A 19,089-nucleotide genomic window follows, 5' to 3' on the forward strand; every position below is an offset into this window, starting at 1 on the left:
GCAGTTTATAGAAAAATCATGATAAGCGTTAAGTTTGGTCCAGCAGAATTTTTAAATTATGGAGATGTCCTAAAAAAGATTTAATGCGCAGAGAAAAAAATGAAGACAGGGATTTGGTACCGTCGATGCAAATCAAACAAATAAAGTTTCAAAAAAATCTTCCATATCAGTTTTTTTATAAAACTGAATTTAATGATGGTTTTAAAAAGTGGATCTCAGAAGGGGATCCATGCGAAATCGAGATAATCATGATGGTTTTAAAAAGTGGATCTCAGAAGGGGATGAGGGGAATCCATCCGAAATCGAGAAAATCTTACATTTTCTGAGCAGGTAAAACCTTTAAACTTTGAACAACTACCAATAGTCAACCAAAAATATGGTGATTTAATGCAGTTGTTGCCGTACATTAGTGATCATAACAAAACGTATTTTAAATAGTTAAAACCTTCTTCAACATTAGATGCCGATGACTATCCTGCTTTAGAGGAAGAAATATAGTAAAACTACAAAGATTTTGTTTTTACAGGAAGCTATGTTATTTTTTAAATACATAAATGAATTTTACAAAATACATATTTTATTCCAGGACCAATCTCCAAGAAAAATTACTATTTTTTAATTTTTAAAAGACCAAACTCCTTCAAAATTTAAACTTACTAAACATTTGACAACACAATATTTTTAGTAATAAAAAATACTACTTTTATTTTACTTGAAACTTCGTTATTATTAATCAAAAATTTATTTTACCTACATTTAAAATTGACATTTTACCTTTCCTGAAACTTAAATTGCTTATTAATACTCATCCCAGATATAATAACAGATGAACGGTGGACCAGAAATATGGTAGATTTACAAAGGAGGAAAGAGGGAATAGAAGATTACGGAACGACCCAGAAACAATAAATAAACGGAATGGATGGAAATCGACTCACTAAACAAACACTACATTGCAAACTGAAAGACAAAAGGAGTCTAAGATGTCCCTAAGTCCATTGAAAATATTTTTAACAATGAAACATGCAACAAATACAAAATAACTTTTTTTTATTAATAAACAAGAAAAAGAAGAGTCATATAAGGTAAGTATTGTACAAGCCAACTGCACAAAAAGTTAATATACAAGAGAAGTATTAAGAAAATAAACAACCGGTACATTTAATGACTTTATAAATAATGTAAAATATTAAAATAAATGGAATAATTAATTTAATCGCTATGTAACTAATATAAAATCATTTTTTTTTAATAGTTTTGCTCTTAGTTCTTTACTTTCCCTTTGTATTATGAATTTTTTCATTTAAATTAATTTTTTATCAAATATTGTGTGCAAATCGCACTAACAAAGCAAGAGCTCCAATGTTTTTAGAATGCATTTATGTCAAATAAACGCCATTTCCAGGAATTCGAAGTTTGCTAGACTTCTAATCTGTACCTACTATGTTATAAAAAATTGTAATATTTGCAATGCAATTTCATAAAAATACAAATATATTTCAAACAAATTCACTAAGAACGAAAAATGATTATTTTCTAATGCTAAATCATGTTTCAATCACTTACCTTTTACAAAATCAAAGTAGATATGAATAATATGGAAAGATATTATTAATGCCAGTTCACTACATTTATTGTATCGCACTTTATAGTCCTTTTGTTGTTTCCACTACAATAATTGTCCGTTTTAAAAGAACTCGTTTGATTTTCAAATTTAAAATTAATTACCAAAATGCCGGTACAAATCGCAAAAAGAAATCTGTAAACAACCTTACCGCGTCTAAACGATCGCCGAAATTGAATGCATACACGGTTCGTTTGGCCTCTCGGAGCACGAAGTGAATTCCGAATCTTATTGATGCTCAATTGTTTTTCCAATGATTACTTGTATTTGTGCAGTTTTTTGTACATGCATTTTTTGTACTATTTATGTCGATTTAAGCGGATGGGTTAGTATGGTAATAATTTCAACAAATATTTACACGAAAGATAGATGGCGCCAGAATTCTTAGGTATGCAAATATACAAAATAATAACAAATTAATTTTGTTTTTTATATTTTGCTACGTAATTAAAAAAACATAATTAAACGTTATTATTTTGCTGCATAATAAAAGTAAATAAAAATATAAAATTAATTCTTGAAACATGAATTTAGTCTCGACTTTTATAGAAGTTGACAACCAGTATATCGTTTGTGTTCTTCATGTGTTGCGTTATTAGTTTAGAAACATCGAGTTAGATTATAGATTCTAGAATGTATCTTTCACAACGAAGTATGTTGTGAAATTTTACAGTTTGTTATACAATTTACAATTTTTAAGATATTTTATTGTTTTACTACTGTCTTCTGTTAAAGCTTCTTTTAGGTTGGATTGTATTTTAGCTGTCTACCTTGCTGTTGAATACACTGGGCAGTCTATTATTATATGTTGTACTGACAATGGTAATTGGCAGTTGTAGCACAGCGGCTAAGGGTTCTTGGAAATGATGTATCCATGTGTGAATTTTGTATGTCCTAGCAGCAATCTGTTGAAGACTACTTGGTCACGTCTTTTAGCTGGGAGTGGTAGTAAAGCAGAAGCAACATCTGGTTTGATAATTTTTAGTTTTGCTCCATTTTTCCTTCCAGGTTTTATGAAGTTGGGTTTTTATTAATGTTTTTTGGTCTGAAAATGGTATGTTTTGCATCATAGGAATTGTTATGTTATTGACAGTTTCTGTTGCTGCTCTATCAGCCGCTTCATTGCCTATTATGCTGACATGGGATGGCACCCATAAGAATCTTATGTTTTTGCCGCTTGTTTGGTCATTGTAAAGCATATCTTTTGTTTTTGCTAAATTGGCATGAGTAGGATACATCTGTTTGATACCCTTTAAGGCACTCATAGAATATGATATGATGAGAAAATTTATATCTTTGCTGATACATAGATTTAGTGCGTTGCAAATTGCTTGCAGTTCTCCCGTATATATGCTACACTGACAAAGGTACTGTCTTCGAAAATAGCTGCAGCAGCCACACCATTGCTGTTTTTATAGGCGTCAGTAAAAATTAGTTTGAAATCAGGATATCTGGAGATGGTAGAATGGAATTGTTGTTTAATTTCAAAGTGATTGTGTGAATTCTTGGGATAGCTGCGAGTAAGGTAAAACTACTTTTGGTATTTGAACTTTCCAGGGAGGACACTGGCATCTGTTTGCAGCAGTGGCTCTCAACTGATATGTATCATATTCAAATCGATTTATGCATCCGTTGAAAGGTAAGTTTCTAGGGGAGTAATTTGAGTAGAGATTTGGAGAGTATGTCTTTATTAACTTTGTTATAAAGGGATTTTCATTTTCATTTGTACTAAGATATTTACTAGCACAACACATTGAAAAATATTGCCTTCTAAGAAATAGTGGAGGTTCTCCGGCTAAGACTTGAAGGCTGCTAATTGGCGTGGTTCTGAAAGCTCCGAAAACTATGCGTAATGCTGTGGATTAGGTGATTTCCAGTTTGTTCAATTGAGTTTTTTTAGTAGCAGTTTCGTAGCCTATACATCCGTAATCTAGTTTGCTTCTAATTAGAGCTTGGTATAATCCAAGAAGAATACTTGTGTCTGTACCCCATTTGTGATTAGAAAGGACTTTTAGAAGGTTTATTCTCTGTTAATACGATTTAATTAATTCATTTATATGCGATGTCCATTTGAGTTTTACTCCTCATATATATTACAAGATCGTCCGTATAAAGATGTGATTTTACTGGAAGTAAAAAATGGTTAGAGACTTGTTTATAGTTATTAAAAACAGCAGCGGGCTTAATACAGATACTTGAGGGAATCCATTTTACAATGACTTCGTACTTGATACGACACCGTTTGTTTTAACTTTTATACATCATTTCTCCAGGAAGTTTTTGGTGATGGCTAGGAATTTGTCATCTATTTTCCAGCTTTTCATTGTTTTTAAAATGTGGTATATCCATGTGGTGTCGAATGCTTTTGTTATATCGAAAAAAATTGCTATTAATTTTTGTTTATGTATAAAGGCTTCATGTATTTCAGATTCTAATGCTGTAATGTTATCTATTGTAGACCGTTCTGATCTGTATCCACTTTGGGTGCATGTAAGGAGATTTTTCTTTTCAAGTACCATTTTAATTTTTTACTTAGAATCTTTTCCATTATTTCACAAATGCTACAGGTAAGAGCTATTGGTCGATATGAGGAAGAAAAGTTTTTTGATATATTGTCTTTTAAAAATGGTATAATGTCTAGAATGTTTGTTTACCAGAATGTATCGTTGATAGAATCCTGATGTTGGTACAAATAGTCTGCTTAGCTGTTTTAGCTTTAATTTTCTACGCCTATTGTAAAAGTCCGTCTTCTTCTTATTCATATATAATCTTATATTTCTACTATCTCCAATTTTTTTGTTCGATTGATTTGTTTGTATTATTTATTACTATCCCTTAAATGGCCCTAGAATATTGTTTACACAAGTGGTCGCTTGGCGTACTTTGTACGCCAGACAAAAATAAGGAGGTATTTAAGTTAACACCTTACATTTCTTAAATACATAGGAATAAATAAACACAAATTTTATGTAAAAACTTTAATGAAGTATAAAATATAAAAATTTAAAAGATTTCTCAGATGACATAAAAAGATACAAAAAGGAAATTAATTTTAAGGACTTTCTGATTGATTTTCATGATGCTGGCATTCTAAGAAAAAGTGTGTGGTGATTACATGTTGGTTTACTGCATCTTTGGCACTTTAATGTGGTTGCTCTATATTTTTTTTCGACCGCACTGGGTACACCATCCTGTTTTTTTCTTGTAGTTTTAGAGTCTCATTCTCGGAACTCTTCTACGGAGCTAAGTAACTTTTGATGCCAACAGATAGGTTGGTGATATTTGCCATCTTTTACAAACAGGGTGTCATTAGAGAAACCGCTAAATTTTTTAAGAAATGTCTATGACTTAGGAATTTATTCCTGCAATATTCATAAGCTGATAAAATACGACCAATGGCCACCGTCTAGTTCGTCTTTGGACAGTGTACTTGCTGCACCATTAATGGACTACATCGATTCCCCTTTAATTTCATTGTAGAATAGTACTATGTCTGGTTTTCCTAACTTCTTATCTACAAAATCATCAGCGTGTAGAAAGTAATATGACAAAAATTGAGGGGTGTATAGGTCTAATATTGCTTGGTTGTAATTCGGGTGGGATTTCTCTTTTATTATTTTTTTTTTTCAAAGTATCAACCAAAGTAATTTTTCGATGAAGAAACTTTTGGGACAAAGGATAACTGGTGTACCAATTATCTGTGGTCAAGTTTGTTTTAAAATCTTTGAAGGGCTCGACCAATCTGAGTACAATATCTGTTGCAGTGTTTGGTAGATTATATCTTCCTTTGGGCTGCTTGTCATAGTAAATTTCTAAATGTGAGACATAAAACATCTTTGAATCACACAATGCAAATATTTCTATCTATCTATTTAAGGATTTTTACAGCTGTCGCCGCCTTCCTTCTTTCAGCCAACGTCTCCAGTCCTTTCTGTTCTGCCATTGTCTCGTCTTTTCATGGCCTTGTCCACTTCCCTCGATGATCCCTCCATGATCTTCGGGGTCTACCTCTTTTCATCCTTCCTATTGGGCTCCAATCCGAAATCTTTGCTATCCACCTTGTATGATCTGTTCTTCTCACATGTCCATACCAAATTAAACGTTTTTCTTCATTAACTTCATTTCAGTTGCTGTGATTTTGGACCTGTTTCGTTTATTTATTATCCAATTCTCTGCTCCATAGGTCATTATACTGCGTACCAAGGTGATATAAATTCTCTTCTTTGTATTTCTGGTAATCTATCTATCCCACAGTACCCCGTTTATTTGTTTAATACATGTTCTTGTCTGTGCTAATCTGCTGGTTATCTCTTGCTCGGTAGTTCCATTTTTTGAGAGTATGAATCCTAAATATTTAAATTTGTCAGTGATGTTAATTTCCCCATTATCGTCCATTTCCAAGTTTCTCACTGGTCCTTGCTCTGTTGTAAAATATTCGGTCTTTTCTAGATTTATTTCCAGTCCATTATTTGTGTATTCCTTTTCTAATTTTCGGAGCATATAGCACAGATCTTCTTCATCTTGAGCCGTTACCACTTGGTCATCTGCAAAGCTTAATGTGTACAAGAAGTTGTCCCGGATTGGTATTCCCATCCCTTCACATTTCCTTTTCCATGGTTTTAATATTTGTTCGAGGAATATCTTGAACAGTGTTGGAGATGTAGAACATTCCTGCAATAAGCCTTTTGCAAATATTTGTATTCCATATTTGTTGGGCTTTTTAGGCAAATATTGTACAAAACTACGACGACCCCGGTATGGAACTAACATTTCGTCAATTCTAATACATTCACCTGGCAGAAATTTTTCCGACAGTTGTCTGTGAATTTGTCTGTAATTTCTCGCACTGCCGCTAATTTCTGTCTGCTTCCGTTCTTCACGACTTCTTTTGTCGTCAAACCTAAGTTCTCCAAGGAGAAACAGAAAACGTTTATATCCCATACATGCCGGAAAGTTTTGGATTCCTGTGCCGTCAGTTGCCCACATCTCTCTAAAATCAGTACGGCTTAACTTTTTACACCAGCAAGGAAGAGAATTCCAAGAAGTGCAAAAATTAACTCTGGCGTTGTTAATTTTGCATCTGTCCCTTGTGTACCCTCCTTGAATTGTTGTACCTAATAAAAATATTTTTGTACGATGTCACACTTTCTATCATTTATTTGGTAACGAATTAAAAAAATGCACTTAGCTCATCTTTAACACTTTCTGAATCGACTAGCGCGGAAAATTTTCACAAGATTTTTTGAGGGAGTTTTGACAAATTTACTTATAATAGGATGTTTATTCCACACCATATTTTCGTCGCGACTTGTAGATACCTTTTCTTCTTCTGCGTCCATTTGATGATTACATACTCTTCTTTATTTACACTTCTTTATCACCTTCCTGCTCTAAAGTGAAATCATGGTCACTGTATTCAATACATTCATCGGACGCATCGGGATCAATACCACCCATGTCTTCATCATCAGATTCTTCCACTATTTTTCTGGCTATCTCCTCTAACTCATTGCTAGTAAGTTTTTCCTATAACTGTATGGTACAATAGACCTAAAATAAATAATTACAGCATAATAAACTATACTTTTACTTAATTATTTGCTCCGATAACCAAGCGGGAGATTCATCACACCCCTGCCTCATTTAAGAGGCGCCGTACTCAGGGCAATCATTTTGTAGTTCTTCAGCCACAAAAATGTTCAACAGAGAATCCTAATCAACAACTAAACCCTTTAAGTGGAAATCGGAAAGTCAAAATAAAATTATTTTTAACTTACATTGTGGCTTATTCCCAATATACACAAAAAACATTTTTTGTTTAAAATTGTCCCAGCTAAATTTTTTATTTAAAAGATTTTTGGTAAATTGATTTTTTTGCGTTTTTACTCCCTTTCGAGGGGGGTTTTAGAGGGAAGCTTAGAGGTAAAAGTGGTAAACTTTTTTGGATCTTTTTCGGGGTCCCAAAATTAATATGCTCGGCAAAATTCAGCTTGTTCGTATGATTTTTAGAGGTTCAGTGGTATTTTCGTATCTGACGACTGGAGTATTAGTTTAACACTATTTCCTAAGATCCACTTAACACTTTGATTTTCGGTTACGATCCAAACTGAAAATTAAATTCTGATTTTTATCATATTATAGGTATTTTATATAGTTTTATAACAAAAATTTATATAAAATAATATATTATACATATTTTTTCCATATGAACCTCTGGTTGTGGTAGCAAAACGTACTTCACGTAATAAGAGGAACTTTTGGGCGAGAGTTTTGCAAATCCAGATGTTTTAAAAAAATTTCCATATAAACATCAATTAATCTAGTGGATATACCACCCACAATACACCTTTGAAGTAAAAAAATTACTAACTTTTTACAATATTTAGATAAAATTAACAACTCATAACAAATAATACTGATTTGGAACAAATACAACAATATTACTAATTTTATACAATTTTTGAACTGATTACACATTTTATGAATTACGTACTATCTTTTAGTACATAATACAATATTTTTAGAAAATGTTTGAACATTTTTTCACATTCTATTATTGTACTTTTCGATAACTATTTATTAATAGTTTTTTTTTTAATTATCCTCTGTTAAAGCTTTTTTCATTATCGTAAACCATCGGTACTGGTATTTAACTTTCACCTTTATTATTTCGGTGTCGTTTATCTGTTAACTTATCTCATATTACTCAAAATTCTTTCTAACTTATTGCTCCTATTTATATTTTTCCTTTTATTATTTTGTATACGTTTCTCTCAATTCTAGATTTTCTATGGACGGTAGAAAATTGGTAAAAATAAACAAAAAACTGTTTTTACTCATTTATTTCTTTATTTATTCCAAAGTATTCGATCTACATACAAACATAAACGTCCAGACTCATTACCAAGAACAAAATGAAATTAACAATTTATTTGTTCATACTTTTTAAATAAAACAAAAATGTTTTCTTATATACCACATTGATCACTAAAAAGATAAGAATGAAAGAGAATCTCCAAATCGTATATATACTACACCAAGCAAATATACAAGTACAAATATTACAGAAAGATTAGTAGGTTTAGTAGGACAAAAATTATCCAGTCCGCCATATTATTGTGACGTCACGCCGAATTTTTTAGGTTAGAAAAACAAAAATATTCGAAAGGTATTATTCGTGAAATAGTTTTTTACTATATTATCAAAAAAAAAAAAAAAAAAAATGTTTCGTCTCTTGTCACGAATTTTAGATATTTCTGTTTTACTAACGATAATTTGTTACTCTGATTTCTAAAATTTGTACTTAAAATGTCCTATGCAAAATTCAATTATTTTATAATGAAGATAATATAGACCAGGAGGATCTGTGAAAGAGAGACTAAAGGCTATATAGGAATAAGATGGTAAAATCTGCACTCGGCTGGGTTTTTGATTTGGGGTTGAGCTCTTGAAAGTACATATTTAGAAACCCCTTCAGCCAAATTTGTAGCTATCTAGGTGACTCCTGTGGTTCTCTATCGCAAAATTGTGTTTTTTCGAAAAACATTTTTCCTAGACTATCCTTTGCTCTAAAAAATCTAAAAAATTTACGAATATACATATTAATGTTAAAAACTCTCCGATTTTTTTCAGATTTTTTGGATCAAAATTGAGCTCAGGAAAAAGATTTGAATTTTTCAAAAAAATTTTAGTTTGTACGTAATTTTTGGCAAACTTGTAAATAATTATTTTTCGTGTATTTTTTTTTCGTTCTTTTGAATGGCTAGATTAAATTTTTCAATTTCGCTCTCCGGGAAATCGTCAAGATTTGAAAAATCCCGTTTTTTTATATTTTCCCCATGTTTTATGCACATTACCTCATTTAAATGTGACAAATAACGATTTTTGTTACTCTCCCTCCTTTTTTCAAGTGGTGATTATCATTTAAATGTTGTCATGCCCAAAAACACTTATTTTTTTTCAGATTTTTTGGACCAAAATTGAGCACAAAGAAATATTTGAATTTTTCAAAGAATTTAGGTTATATAAAAAACTCTTACATCCACCTCAAAACAGATCCGCCCTGCCCTGGTCTAATAGTCTTTTTTTTCAAATTTTAAGAAAAAGCAACTGTTGTGGGATGTAGGATAGAAAAGTTCCATACTACATCTAAATCGCCATACTAAGGTTAACAGTTCTTCACCGAAAATGTTTGGGGATCTCTCAAGACTCTAGATATTTATACCATTGAATTTGAGAATAAATTGTTATTTAAGTAAGCACTTTTTAGGAAGCAGTACAAAAAATGCTTCAGACCATTTTACATTCGTTTGTATTATACCAAGCTTTCTGTTGTTAATAAGACTTTCCACAACTCTATAAACGGTATAAGAGTTCCTGAACTATTATTAATTTCTGCTCTATAAATTAAAGATCCATTAGCGTACTGGTTGTTCAATGCTATTAAATTTGAATTAATGCTTTTTCAGTGGCTAGATACTAAATGTTAAATAGTATCTAGCCACTCGGACCTTAAACAACTTCCCCAGAGATTTTATTGAGAGTATTGATAATGAAGTATGAAAATAAATAAATTCTAACAGTAACAAAATAACCACACAATGTAGTGATATGTCTAAGTATATGAAATTTTTAGCAGTTATACAGCAGTGACGTTACTAATAATAATGTGCAGTTTTGAGTATTATATACACAAGAGAACATAGATTTTGCTTTTCAAAGCCTTGCTATTACAGAATTATTTTTAAATGTTTTAAACATTTGAAACAATGGGCTAAAGTAGATCTACCATATAAACATAATACTTGATCTTGCGAAATGGCAAGAGAGAGGAATGTTTGACTACCACTTAGGAAAAATCATATATTGCTAGTTCATTTGAACTGTACAAAAAACTTCTACTGGTATAAACAGTCTGTGAAACTCGTTCACCTGCTTCTTAAGACTTTAATAACACAAGTACTTCCAAGAAAGCTTTCAGTCTATCAACACCTCCACCGTTCCTTCCAAATTACACTCATTTTTAATAATATCCTTCTTATGTATCTCCAAGTGACTGCTCAAGCTCCACTGGTAGCTAAACCTCTTCGAGCACACGTAGCACACATACTGTTTGTTTTCCATCGCATGCATAGACCTGTGCTGCATCAGTTCTTCGTCTGTATCGAATTTCCTTAGACATATAGTGCATGCTTTTTCGTTGGAAGTGTGAGTAAGGATGTGTTGGTTTAGATTACTGAGTTGGCGGAATCTATCCGGACAAAAAGTGCATTGGAACGGCATTTCGCCGGTGTGGAGTCTCATGTGGGTGTGCATGTTTCCTTTTTGGGTGAACCTACGCGAACAATACGAACATTCGAACGGTCGTAAGTGGTCAGGTACACGGTGCTTGTTAGATTTAGTTTTTTTACGCCTTAAGGTCATTGTATCGTTATTTATGTTGGTGTTCCAGGTTTTCTTAATGTTCCCTTTACTAGGTTGTGTATTGGGTTGGAAAGCCTGATTTGTGTCCATATAAATCGTTGCAGCTGGAGATTCCTGTTTAGAATCAGTATCTAAAAGAAATTTCAAACATTATCTATATACTAAATTAGATAAAGGTATTATCATAATAACGCTAAGCTACTTTACTCTAAAATGGAAAATAACATGGATTATAACTGTCCAAGATACCAATTCAAATGATATTTTATAAAAAACTTCACTATCTAAATTTTTAACCAACAAAAATGTTCATTATCTACATGGTGTATTTACATATGTTTCCAGAATCTTAGATAAGGCTGGTAAAAGTGAAATGGGTCAACTGAAACAACTTTTGCCATTTTTAGGGCAGTGGGAACACTTCGTGTAGTAATGTTTAATTTACTATAGTACTTAAAACAGTTGATATCTCACTCTTGAACTCTTTATAGTAGCAACTGATAACTTGTCGAGTCCACTCGCAGTTTTACCCTTCAATTTATTTATTATATCTTAAATTTCATCCTTTACTGTGAAGCTCCAAGAAAAAATGTATAAGTTTGGAAATAGTTGTTGGTTTTTTTGTTAGCTTCTTATAATGTATTATGATGTTTAGTATGCTCCAAATTTTTTTTGATCATTTTCAGCTGCTGTTATCTCCATTTGATAAAATTCTCTCTCTGTTCAATGTTTTCTGTGTGTCTTCTGAGATGTTTTATAAAGTTGAATTAAATAGTTACTATTAGGGTACATCTTAGACTGTTTGCAGTGATAGTTTCTTTCTTGTACTAATTTAAGTATGTCAACATTAAACCAGGTGGCAATATTGTTTCAAAAATGATTTTTTAGTTTAACTTGTATGAGGTTTCTTTGAAAGATTCTAATTATTTCATCACATACAATGTTGGGGTCGTCCCAGATTTTGTCCAGTAATTGAAGTAACTCACACTTAAATCTGTCTTTATTTAGTCTTTTAAACATATGATATTTGGTGATCACTGATACATTCTTCTACAAGTGCCAGTTCATGATCTGTTTTAGTATTGGTGAATGTATAGTCTATAAGTGTTTTTGTATTGTGACTCTAATAGGTATACTTTTATTTACAAAAAAAAGCATTTAAAAACATTTAGAAGCACTTCAAGGTCATTTTTTGGTTTGGTACTTGATAGATAGTCCCCATTAATATCACCCATAATCCAACATTTCTTGTTTAACTCATTCAACATGTCAAGTTTGTCTTCTAGAATAGAATTAAATTCATTTACACTAAAATCTCATGGTCTATATATTGCACCAACAATTATATTGACTTTTTCAATATAAACAAATAATATTGAACATATTATCATCATATTGAGTAATGTCATAAGTATCTAAAGATATTTTATTACTAAAATACCAACACCTCCAACTCGCTTTTCTCTGTTTATATAAAATAACTGATAACCCTTAATGTTAAAGAACTTTTCTTCTTCCGGATATAATCATGACTCCGTTATTATCATATGAGTCATTAATAACAGGGATATTATCATTTCTGCCACTACTACACTTTCCAGAAGCAAGTTTACACTGTTTTCAGGTACCATAACCTTGCTTTATTTACATTTACCTTTGATCATTTGACAATATTATTTACTATTTGAATGCCCTTTCAGCACAGCTTTTATGAAAAGCACTTTTCTTTCAAATATTGCATAATTGAATACTGATTTATTGCAATAATCACACACTAGAGTTGTATTGCACATGTTGAACCTCCAAGATCTTATATATTTAAGTAAATCTTAAATATCTTATTTATTTAATATATTTAAGGTGATGTTATTTATAATTCAATAAGAGTTAAAGACTTTTTCGAATAAGAAAATAGCAAAAAGGCTTCTAGCCAGGGTAAAAACCTATTCAGAGAGCCAAGAGACTTAGGTTGATGGAAGGGCACTTAATGCTCAGTAGTGATAGCTACTTTTGTGCATTGAGTATAATTGAGTAGATGCTATCGATGGCGTAACTCTGACACCTATGTTCGTCTATTCCCTAGCTTCTAGTGGGGTAAAAGGAATCAGAAGCAAATGAAGCAAACAATAGATAAGAACAACACAACCTCAGCCATCCAGAAACTATGCCTCTGGTGTCTTATACAAGATGATGAAAGGAAACTGCTGAAAAATGTTCCTTTTAACCACTGTGAATCATTTACTAAATATACGAAACAAATAGTGAAAGTTGGTTAGGATAACAGACCAACTACAATCTAACAAATACTTAATTAATGATTCTAAGTATTTTTAAGTGTTTTACCATTAATTGTACAATTCTCCTCTATAAAACGATCATCAGCATCAGATGATCTTACTTCATTAATATCATCATCATCATTTTCACATTTAATCTCTATTATTTCTTCAATACTATCTTCAGTCAAGTCTACATTGGCCTCAGCTCCATTCAAATTATTATTTTGAGAAGATTGATGAAAATCGTTTCTGTCTCTGTCATCATGGTGTATTTCTATCTAAAAGTGAAAATAGTAACCTAAGCAAATTTGACATTCTCACAAGTTATTAATTAGTAAACTTACAAGAAATATTTCAGTATATATATTTCACATTTATTTATTAAAATAAGATTTCCATTTGTATTCCCATTCTTTTGCTGTGCAGTTTAAGCATTGGTCCATGTGAAGCCTGCCATTTTTGCTACATATATATTTAGATACTTACTCCTTTTTAGATCATTTTTTCATTATTATTCTTTATGATTTACATTTTTATTAATTTCATATATCAAGTACGATTTTTTTAATATATCTTTTGTGTTCATGTCATGTATTATTGGCCCTTTGTTTATTTTGATCGTTTAATACGATAATCTGTTTCAAGCAGCCTCTACAAGAATCTTTGCATGTAAGAATTGTATAAAAAAATTGCTAGAGAGAAAGAAATATACTTTATGGATGCTATGTACCAAAAGGCCATAGATCAAGGTCTTTCAGCCAATTTACAATATTAATATAGATATATTAAACTATTTGACTAATTGACTTATTAAAAAAATACAATAATTAAAAAAAATAGTGGTAATTACAATTTTGTCAGACTATTTACTAAGTAACAACCATGGAAGCAAAGACACTAAAAGAAAGTTGTTTATTGTCTTAATGTGTAGATTTGTGGATTTCTTCTGCATATCTACAGTGAGTATTTTCAGGTATCTACATAACGTGAGGCTTAATCAATTGCATCCCTTTTTACAAACAACAAATTAAAGATTCAAACAAATTATTGAGTCTCTCATAAGTCCTAATGTAGTTTAATGATAATTTGGTATTTACTGCACTATAATTAATTACTTGCATGGAGAAGTTAGTCAATCAATACTGTAATACTGTATTAGTATTTAGGATAAGACAGAAGACATGCCAAACAAAATACATCTCTAATTAGGACCAGTTTTTGGTTATCTTGGTACATATTATACCTATATATTTTAGTACACTCTCTAGAACACCCTGTTATTAAGAGTTCGGAGGGTAAAACTTCATTTAAAGTCCATTTAAATATCAAATCATGACATAAACAACTCCTAACCTCTAAATCAACATTTTATTATTGACAGAATTATCAAATATCAAATAGATATGACACTAAACATTTTACACTTACCTGTGTATTCACTAAAGGTGTAATATCACAAAAATGCAATGTTTCTTTAATCCTAATGTCATTATAAGTTGCTCTCTCTATAAACTTACAGATATTTTGAAGACATTCAATACACTTTGTGCAAACATATCTGTCAACCCCTATCCCACCTTCAATCTAGAAAAAAAAATAAATAAAAAAAAACCGGCATTAAAAGGCCATTCTTCTTTTACCTCTATACCAGTTATATTTTCAAACAACCGTTTTAAATTATCGTAATCTTTCCACAATTTCAAACCTTCTCTAGTTAGACAAATTCTACATAATAATATATTAGATTTGTGAATGGCAAAAAATGGCTGGTTATTTTCTTGGAACTCCACTGCCATATTTAACATTTACATTTATTAGATCTTTCAATAAAAACAGAAAACAAACCAAGACAACAATGAAATCTCAATGTTGCCACCCTTAAACTATTGCTGATCAGGGGCGTAGCGTGAGACAATTAGTAAGGGATGCGATAGAACTTGATCAAAAATAATATATTATTATATTATACATAATTCTAAATTATAATAGTTTGGTAGTTGTCAGTTAGTCTAAAAGACACAAAATTATTTAATAAACTTTAATTTATATATTGTACAACATACCTAGGTACCTATTGGCTAAATTCTAATTTTGATTGTAAGTATATGACCTCGGTATAATATATGACATTTCGAATTTTTCATTTGGACATCTCTATAAATTACTTAAAGTCATAATAGTTAATTATTTAGTTTGTGTTGCTATAGTTACCAACTACATAATAGTTAAAATTATTATTTTTCAGGTTGCCAAGCAGTTATACTCGGTTCGCTATGCCAGTCCGAACTGTCTAGTGAATTTAGTAATTATTTTTTTGCTAAGTTAGTTACTTTTTGACAGACTAAAAGTGGCTGGAAATTACTATACAACCAAGCATACTTACTCATAGGCAATATTGATAGTAAACAAACTAAATAGTAAATAAAATAGAACTTTGCGAATTACCGACAATCAATATTTATTTATCTGCACCATATAATAAATAGTTATGTTAAATTATAGCAACTAAAATATATTTTTTAAATATATACAACCCAAAATTTGATGGGTTTAGTATACACTTCCAGCATTTAGAATAATTCTTCTTTTTTTAAAGAAAGAAGTCTGCAATAGTAGGATACTTGAGCTATTAATACTGAGAAGTAGGAATTGTTGTGTTGTAGGTTTCCGACAATGAATCTGTCAAAATATGCCTGAGCTAAGCGAATGGAGTATACCTAAATTGAAGACCAAGAAATTTATCTTAAGATAATGATTAATAATAAGTTATGTAGTGGCGGAAAAGTTTGAAAATAAATTAATAATAACATGTGAATAATATTGATAAATTGATCTAACATGATATGAAAAAAATATATAATAGAAAACTAAGTCTAATGGTTCGTTTTTATCATATTCATGAGTAATCAAGAACCCGTGCAACTTCGGAGCGTAGTAAAGCCCAGAAAAATTAATAAAATATTTGTAGTGAAAATTATTATATTATTAAAATTAGTCAATTTATCGTAAAATGATTAAAAAAAAGTATGTTATCAAAATTTTTTAGTTATTTTTGTTAACAACCTTTTTATTTTCTGTTTTACACTAAAAAGTAATAGAAATAAAGTTGTAGACAATTTAATTTACTAATAATATTGTCGAATAAAATTTTCTGTAAGGTTGCTAGTTTATGAGATACAGTCCGAAAATTATTTGCACGCCTTATTCGAAGATGCCGCCTACCTATTCAAGAACCCGGACAATTTCAGAGCACTGTAAATTCCAGAGAAATTAATGAAATTAAACAAATTTGTAGTGAAAATCATTCTTTAAAAACCCGTTATAACATTGGTTTAATGTAATTTTTTTGTAAAAATACAAAAAAAGTTGTAAGGCCCAATATAAAATGTATTCCAAACGTTTTAGTTATTTTTATTTATAACTTAACTACTAAACTACTTAACTAAAATATACCATAACATACAGCACAAATTTTTGTTTTTTGCTTTTTTTTTTCAAATTTTTGTACCATTTATTATAACCGGCTATGAATTATTTTCATAGTTTTTAGTTATATTTTGTCAAAACAGTGACTACCATGCAAGAAATAATATTCTTATCGAAAAAACAACAATTCTATTCCTAAATACAGATAACTGTTTATAAAAATTTGCAAGAACCACAACTTTCAGACGGCATAGTGGCCAAAAATTCTTTTACTCATCAAGTAATCATTTGGAATTGATGCTGTGCATTTTTCAATATCCTCAACGAATGGGGGTTAAAATCAAAGGTTACGCGCTAGATTTATCACCCCTGTACCATTCGGTATGTACGGCACTGCAAAAAAATTTGTTAACTTGTTAATAACATTTATTATTAGAGTTACAAAATATGGAATTAAATTATTATAACTACATAACATTATTTAATGGAATTCACAAACTGGCAATTCTAACAAGATCCGGTGACAGATAGATTATCAGCAGCAAATATTGTATGTAATATAACTTTTATTACATTATCTGTGTATTAAGTTTATGTAAGGAAAAGCCACATCCAGCATCAAAAGCTATGCGTATCAGCATCCTTGAAACCTCATTTTTTGAAGATATACTGCTCTCTATAATATAGAATATACGAATATATCATATTCTTCAGCAACTGACGTACTCTTCCATCCACCATGCCGCTTCAACGGTACCATATCATACTGGCTTCAGCTTCTGCCAGAAGAGTTTTTAATGTTCGACGCAGACAGTGACCTGTAAATTTGTCACGATCACTCAAACTTAGATATTTTGCAATGATAGAGGGGATTTTTCGAAATGTATTTTTTCCAACCGGTTATACAGTACAGTAATCTTATCTATAGGCCAGAAAAACATTTTTTCTGAATAGCCACGTAGCCGTAAAGACATGGAATCTCTTATGAGCTTTAAACTATTTATTTTGTCTTCGCCAATAATGGTAAAAACGCGCCTTTTCTGTGTTTTTGACGGGTACGTTTACCACAAAAACTGATTTTTTTTCTTCTTCGTGAGTAATTATCATATTCACCAGTTCTTGCCGTCGACATTCGCTAAATACACCAAATATGAATGCAACTTGATAATTAAAAATGTCTCATTCAGTGCTTCATGGATAAATTTTAAGACATCTTCTCTAGACAGAATTTTAGACTTTTTGGCTGGTATCCTTTTTACCATTCGCTTGACTTATGGTAATTTGGTAATTAACGATGTTAATATTTTTATTTACTGTTAAAGTTTTTTTATCATTAAATATTTGGATCATAAGGAACTGTGAGAAAACGTTTCAGCGAGATCGCTGAGGTATCCAATAGTCTATAAGCCCATTGGAGGTTTTTAATGGGTCATTTGACTCAGCATGCATCACATATAAAACAATACTACAATATGTAATAACAACTTTGGAAACTATGCTGTCAATTCTTATCTTAACTTATTAAAGTTTATATGCACCGTGGGCATTAATAGATGTGTATACCCTCGGGCGTCTTACAAACACTAGGGCCAGAGGCAAACGCTAGGTGAATAGTCGCCCTGAGATATAAACATCTACTTAATGCTCTTAGTACATAAATAACTATTAGGTTGACTTTTTAAGCCAATGTAAAAAATGTTTCATAATTATTCAACGAAGCAGGAAGTGTGTCAGGGAAATATTCTATCACATGGTTATAACTAGCAGTTTTATTAGCCATGTTATAATTTAGTAGTTCTACTCAACCAATTTGAAAGCACACACAGTGGTGAGTGAACTAAAATTGAAAGCTTGTGTAATAATTGTTAAAAATTCTCATATTTTTGTTTGAATTTTGTTTTTTTAAGATGTTTAAAACCAATCGTTTCTATAATAACGCTGTAGCACTAAGATCTGATTAAATAAATAAATTAAATGAGAAAATGGAAACTTGCAACAAAAAAATTGACAGAACAATAAAACTGAAACTATTTAGATCTTTTGGTAATGCAGTACAAATCATACGACATATAGATCACAGAGATGAATTTATTACAAGGTAAAAGTAAGTTTAAATAATAAAAAAATAGTACAAAACTTTGAAGTGCCAAAAAAACCTTTCTTATAAAATTGCTATGTTAAAATCATAGTGTCTAAGGAAACTCCAATACAATATTCAATACATGGAATTCTGTACAACAAAGTATACATTTCAACACCTAATTTGCTAAATAGTACTTTATTAAAATCTTAAGTACTATTGTACAATTGACATTTGTTTAAACCAAGTCTTTTCAG

At 30.8% G+C, this 19,089-nt stretch overlaps 1 protein-coding gene across 1 annotated transcript; it reads right to left on the reverse strand.

The window, feature by feature from the left end:
* Positions 1-8,456: 8,456 nt before the first annotated feature.
* Positions 8,457-15,863, reverse strand: LOC140434020 (uncharacterized). Its single transcript, XM_072521993.1, has 4 exons — positions 14,967-15,863; positions 14,755-14,910; positions 13,391-13,604; positions 8,457-11,178 (listed from the first exon to the last, which is right to left on the reverse strand). Exons 1-4 carry the CDS (start codon positions 15,129-15,131, stop codon positions 10,601-10,603), a joined length of 1,113 nt encoding a protein of 370 aa, XP_072378094.1. The 5' UTR covers positions 15,132-15,863; the 3' UTR covers positions 8,457-10,600.
* Positions 15,864-19,089: the final 3,226 nt, after the last annotated feature.

This window comes from Diabrotica undecimpunctata, chromosome 2 (assembly GCF_040954645.1).
Source record: "Diabrotica undecimpunctata isolate CICGRU chromosome 2, icDiaUnde3, whole genome shotgun sequence".
NCBI lineage: Eukaryota > Metazoa > Arthropoda > Insecta > Coleoptera > Chrysomelidae > Diabrotica > Diabrotica undecimpunctata.

Coding starts and splice junctions, on each gene's coding strand:
- LOC140434020 (XM_072521993.1), bottom strand. CDS start 15,131: ATGTTAAATATGGCAGTGGAGTTCCAAGAAAATAACCAGCCATTTTTT. Junction 14,911..14,966: donor AAAATATAACTGGTATAGAG/GTAAAAGAAGAA, acceptor TTTTTTTTCTAG/ATTGAAGGTGGGATAGGGGT. Junction 13,605..14,754: donor CACCTTTAGTGAATACACAG/GTAAGTGTAAAA, acceptor TTTCACTTTTAG/ATAGAAATACACCATGATGA.